Source organism: Anneissia japonica, unplaced genomic scaffold (assembly GCF_011630105.1).
Source record: "Anneissia japonica isolate Jap-2015-1 unplaced genomic scaffold, ASM1163010v1 scaffold315_len769609_cov171, whole genome shotgun sequence".
NCBI classification, from domain to species: domain Eukaryota; kingdom Metazoa; phylum Echinodermata; class Crinoidea; order Comatulida; family Comatulidae; genus Anneissia; species Anneissia japonica.
In genome coordinates this window covers 274040-280745 of record NW_022758691.1, presented here as the reverse complement: position 1 = coordinate 280745, position 6706 = coordinate 274040, and the positions used below count along the sequence as shown (strand labels likewise).

The window sequence follows — 6706 nt, the reverse complement described above, 5'->3', positions numbered from 1 at the left end:
GCCAATGCAGTCGTTCTGGTATCTGGTACCTGGGCACTTACTGCCCAACAAATCCAGCATAGGGGTTTACATAAATAGGGTTATGGATCGTAATCAGCCGATTTGGCTTTAGGTTACGGTGCCCTTAATCGCTCGACCATTCGACTCGACGTTCATTAAGATTTTCCATAGAATTTGTTGTTGATGTACCAATTTGGAGTTCCCCTGCTCATATCCGAAATATCTCCGTATCTCAACTGGTTTTACAAAAAGTCTAACGCAATTTTTTAAAATTCGGAAATCAGATTTCTCACTACTGTACTGTTAACGTCTAATTATAATCATTCTGCCTCAAATAAGTACACATTGACAAAACATTGAATACGAAAACCTAAATGGTAAATTGTTCCTAATATGATAATGATATGGGATTTGGAGTTAATAAAATTATGGTATTAATAAGTATGAAGACTCCTTGGATAACTGTCCCTATCAACCGGTCTCAGTATGATACGTTGAAAAAAAGATTTCCTTATTATTTTTTTACTTGTTGCGCAGTGAACATTTTTTTGCAAGGCTCAACATTCGGCTTTATGATATAGCATATAGCTCATCCTTTGTATCTCATTGAAATTGTCTACCTCCAATAAAGTTCATTCTCTTTTTGATTATTGACAGTCATTCATTAGTCGAAAAAAATAGCTGTAGATTAGAATTATACTGTCACATTATGTGGCATCCATAAGTAACGTGGTTTCTTAAAGTTATTTTAGAAACTGGGTTCTGGTCATGGTTAAAACTCTTAAGACGTTGCCCTGTTATTCTGTTATTAATTGAAGAGCTTTTTCCGGTGGCAAACATCACCAGTATTAAAAAAAACAAAAGTGAGTTTTGTAGTGATTCAATATTGTTTTTTTACGGCATCCATGTTGTCGACTTGAATGAATGGCACATGAAGGTACGACTTGAAAGTTGTGTGGTTATTGCTATGTTTTTAATTATGTTGAATGTTTTCAGTTTTGTTGAGCCATAACAAGTCTAATTAGCCTTTACACCCGCGGGTTCTTCCATAGAAATGATGACGACCTTAAAGTCAATCAACAATCTTCAATCTGAGTTCATTGTACAATTGTTGACATCAGGTCACGCATCAGGTACGCAATCGATTTGCGTACAATGGAACGTAGTTAAACCCAGTAATACACACTATTCATTGAAATTCCCAGTAATTATTTTAGATGGCCAGAGATAATAATGCAGATATTACCATTTACCACACCATGTTATGGCTAACAAGAGTATAAATATACATGTCTTGATTAGCAAACAAAAAGGTCAACGTGGCATAAAGTCTCATAGATTTCGCTTTGTTTCGGCGGCTGCAAACACTGTTGACCGTTTTAACGCAATGACAACAAGACCTACTCAAACACACACTTTTTTTGAGACGCAATTGTTACTGTTGAAAGTTTATATATAGTTCAACATATATAAGCTTATGGTTATTATTATGTCTGAACACCAGCATAATTGTTATTAAAATTCGTTTTTGGTTAGTCAATGCCAGATTAGTAATAATATCCGTCCAGTATATGATAATGAACAACGTAATATTAGAGTCAGTTTCAGTGTTAATAATGAAGCAAGCTGTACACTTGTTCTTAATACACATTTGTTAAGCATACCATTTAGTTACACCTGTATGTTAAATATAATGACGACTTGAATATATGTCGCAGCACTTATCAAAAGGAATAGCCGCCGCGTGTGTACAGTTGGAACGATTAAGCAAGTTGCAATTGTCCTCTGGGTATAAATAGATTGATGATTGATTATGGAATTAAATAGCGATTGCAGAGCGTATCCTCAGGAAAATTTCCTTCAATCACTGATGGACTGCAAGTCGGCATGATTTGAATAGATTTATTATGTTTGTAGATCTAAACGTGTTTGCATGCTATTTTGTATCCACTCTGAAGGTCTGTTTATCGACTGGGTATGACAAAAGAAAACCAGAGTGTAATTATTATTAGACCGGTTTGAAATTCGATAAGAAATGCCCCAACTCGTATTATGCTCAGTATTTCATAGGCCTAATACGCTTGTTGGAGATGAAATCAACCACATACCGTATACTTTATACCATTATTAGTTCATGTAGGCCTGGGTTGAAATCTTTAATAATGAACTAATCAATAACTAAAACAATATCCTGTAATATGTTGAACTCGGGGATTCTATAAATGCGACGGATCGTCTCCCTGTTGCTTGATCTAATATGTATATTGTTAACGCGAGCCGTCTTGGCGATAAGAGTATAAAAGTACCCCGATTTAGTAACAGGAATTGGATTACTGAAAGCATTTGTATCTACTACGGTTGGTCTCGCTATAAAATGTCATGTCTACAGAGTATGATTAGAACAATTGCTGCAATGACACAGATCAGAAAGTGTTAATCGATGGTATACTTTATTGCGACTTAAGTGATGTCATCCAGGTAGGCACAGACGTACAGTAGGCACGCCTTGACGACGTAAACGTAAAATGCTTTTGTTTTAACATATCGTATGTGACAAATCACTTACATATTCAATCAGTAAGGTAATTTTGAAACAATATGGCACAATTACAAATAGTTTGCGGTTAATGTTCGTCTGCTAGAAAATCAGTTATTGACCATAAATATTGATTTTTCCTCTTATCTTCAATATTGTAATTGCTCGCCGGTTATCTAAATCAAAGGATATCTGAGTCACCTGTTCTAAGCGCGTTTCGTGACATATATTTCTTTGCGTATATCCCGCACAGTTTAAAGGTTTGTGGATGGATGTATTATTTTTCTTAAAAGACGACAGCCTAGTTGCGTTGTCATTGTCACTCGACGAATTATACAGGTTCTGCACTTTTCATGATCGTTCGTGCATGTTGCAACATGGCATAGATTTCAGCAATGTTAATCGCTGATAACGGATTTATTTCACGCTCTACAGGAAAGCCCAAGTAATCTATTTGAATTATAAAAAAGAAAAATCTACTAAAATACCTCTAAAAAAGTGAAAGATGATATATACAAATAAACATATACATACACTTATACACATACATTTATATACATATATATATATATATATTATATATATATATATAGGCTTATTCAAATTAAGTCTGCTGCGTAGCAACGTTTACACTATACAAACAAATTGATAGATAACTGTGTTCCTATTGATACAATATATATATATATATGTATATATATACAAATAGAAATATATATACAAATACATATATTTAAATACATCCATGTACATATACAAACACAGGCCCTATATATGTACATACAGTATACATTATATGCAAATATTATGTGTGTATGTGTATATATATACGTATATATTGATATGAGTGTATTTGTAGAAATTATGCTTAGTCTATACATTTCATTTTGCATCTTGACATTTATATGCATAAATATAATATCTTACTTGAATCATGAGATAAAAATGCTTGTAGTTCATATAATACATTTGTCAGAGAGTCGGCAAGTGCCTGTCTACTTTTCCTTGAATCTAAAGGCGAAATCAATAACATGTTTAAGATTTATTAGAATTTTTATTGATATTAAAAGACGTCACCCATCTAGCAAATCTGATGACTTTGATGCACTATCTATAAAAGTCAAAAAATCATTAGCCTACATTAATCTACTAATAGGTAAGATAAAAATGCTTTACATTATTACTCTCGGTCGGTCATTGGGTCATACTTCTACGAAACACATCCTCAACTCCATTATTCCATAAGCGACGACTACACTCACAGCTTGGTATTAAATTCTATCAAATAGGCCTACACATTTATACTCTTTGGTAGAGGAGGACAATGTAGAGTAACTGCTTTACTATACTGACGGACGAGCCAAATACCCCGACCTCACCTTTGCAGGCCCAAACCGCAATTTACCAGGACTAAACTCAAAACTTTGAGATTCTAGCCGAGTATCGCCACTCTACATCTTCACTCATAATAATACATTGTAACCAAAACTTTCTAAAATAGCTCTAAATTCCCTTACCATATGAACGTCTTTAAATTCAATTAAAATTTACGGACTACGGAATACGCAAACACTAAAAATGTTCGGTAAAACTGTATTAATCAGCACATGCCTACCTGAATCAGCCGACACTATAGCATCACGTATGCTACGAATTTCATCGACAATTTCTTTAATGACGTCTGCAAAAACAATGTTAAAACGTATTATGTGTAAATGAAATGTTAGTATAACCCAAGCCTACTTAAGACGACAAGCGTCACAGCGTTTTAATGCGTCACATTAGGTCCCTTATGTTTACGTGACAGTCGTGTGTACTACACATTCACATGGTCAGTGGGGCGCCAAAATGAGACAACAAGTAGCATCCTATTTAATAACATGTAAAAATGTGTGGATGTTTAAATTTAAACAATACTATAACATAGAAGGATGAATACGGGCCTACCAAAAGCTTTTACACTAGACCGTTAATCTAAGCCCCATCAAATTATGAGAGCTTAAATGTATAGGCCTACGAAAATACTTGCGTTTAGCTAGGCCTAGGCCCTAGCCTAGCCCTCCCTAGGCCCTAGCCTGGCCCTCCCTAGGCCTAGACATGGGCCTAGGATAGGAGGGCCTACTAGGCTTAACCTAGCATAGATAGGCCTAGCTAGGCCCGGATTTGTGGAAATGGAATGTTATCCATGTCCCATGCCCTGGTTAGTCGATTGTTAAGTTTGATTGACACTCCTGAAAGGTCTATTGTGATTGAGAATTACCGAAAAATTTATCGAATCAATATTAACGAGGAAATGCAGCTTGTACTTGGGGGAGAAACCACTGATCTTTGTGATGAGGTTTTTACAGCATTTGACAAGTATTGCAAAAATTATTTAAAACTTGCTTGGGAGAAGCGTTCATATTTGAATCTGGTTTGATTTTACATTGTTGCTTTAAGTTACTTTTCATTGTTCTTCTGTATTTCGTAGGCCTAATTGTTAAGCCTTTTGTTTTTGTTTAATTCTAATTTTGTTTTTCATTGATACTTTTGTTAAGCTTTGTGTAAATTAAATGTGCTTTCTTTAACACAAGCAATTTTTTCCTACTGTATTTAATGCCTGTTTTTGTTTTTGTTTTATCCTTTTTTTTTAGTTTTCGTAGATACTTTTGTTAAGCCTTGTCTAAATTGATTATATTTCTTTAATAAGAGAAGAGCAATTTGTTCTCTTAGTTTAAGATTGACTGCACCACTTAATTGTGTGTGTGTTGCCACTGTTATAAAAGTGAAATGTCTAATAAATTATTATTATTATTATTATTATTATATTATGAATGCATGTTGCGCATCGTAGCGTATCTTATATTTTGTATTCGGCTATATGATGTAACTTAGTTTTATGAAGCAGTGGATTCTTGGCAAAATAGCAGTCTATTATGGTATCAATATAGACACCTAGATACGCCTAGACCTGATTTTCATTGGTAGTTGAGAGTGGCCGACCACCGTGGTACTTTGCAAGAACTATAAATGTGTATTAAAGTAGTAAATATTAATTTCATTTTATTTAAAATAAACCAATATAGATTATCACCCCGGGATGACCGATATTAAGAATTACACTATCTTTTCTAAACTAATCGCAAAACATTACCTAGTGTTACAGCTGTAAATTACAGACAAGACATCTGCCTTTTCAAAAAAGTATATTATTATTACTCTAATTTCTCACATCTACTAAACCGATGACGACATTATGTGTGATTGAAAGGAGTTTGATAATGAATGGTCCTCCGCATTCTTCGAAAGGATGAAAAACAAAGTTAGCCAAATTGATATAATAATGACTCACTAACAACCCGGCTGCTTTTACAGGAAGCAGTTCAACTCGACCCAAATCATCTCGGCCCCTAATCAACTCGGCCCGAAGTCATAACTGTTAAAAGTTATATTCCCAATCGTTCTTCAACTTAAAAATTATCTCAGAGTTTCTTTTGTATATTGTCACCTTAAGAAAAAAAAATCGTAAGTGCCATTTCATTTTAAACAAAAATAAATGAAAATTGATTTTAATAATTATTGAAGTTTTAGTACAAAAGAAGATGTAGGCCTATCAAATTCAATCAACCTCTTTAGGAAATGAATAAATCTGCAATGTAATAAGAATATGTCTTCCCTGATTTGTCAAGAATTAGGCCTATTAAAAATATAATAAAATTTAATTTAATTTTTATTAAGAAAAAATGAAATGGCACTTGCGTGCTTTTCTTAACAAAATGATATTTAATAGCAAGTGACAAGAAGACTGTGCTACACTGAAAATATTTATGAACGTTCATTCAAATTGAGTTTTTCTTCGATAATTTATGACAGTCAGTATAATTGGGTTTACTATTATACTCTATAAATTTATTAAATTTATTAAGCGTTGTTCTCCGAATAATATTGTGTTGCTTGTGACGTACTATGTTTCAGTAGTGATGTTTTTTGTATGTTTACACAAAGAGGTATGGTGGGTGGGTGATATATACGCCATCGTAAATAGTACCATCTCCTTAAATATACAGCTGTTTAATCCAATTCGCAGTTCTTAAGACATCCTGAAAGCTGATTATATTTATTTCCATTAAACAACGGTTTCCCCGAACGAGTTGATAATAAATTTGCACATTACGTATAACCAAGTATTTC

At 33.7% G+C, this 6706-nt stretch overlaps 1 protein-coding gene across 1 annotated transcript in view; it reads right to left on the bottom strand.

Annotated features, from left to right (window-relative positions):
• Window positions 1-1432: 1432 nt before the first annotated feature.
• Window positions 1433-6706, bottom strand: part of LOC117125345 (low-density lipoprotein receptor-related protein 2-like) — a 13980-nt gene continuing 8706 nt past the window's right edge. Inside the window, exons 11-13 of the mRNA XM_033271821.1 lie at window positions 4152-4217; window positions 3464-3547; window positions 1433-2986 (exon numbers count right to left, since the gene is read on the bottom strand). Of these exons, the coding sequence (XP_033127712.1) occupies window positions 2868-2986; window positions 3464-3547; window positions 4152-4217 (269 nt within the window). The 3' untranslated portion in view covers window positions 1433-2867. The remainder of the gene's footprint in view (window positions 2987-3463; window positions 3548-4151; window positions 4218-6706) is intronic.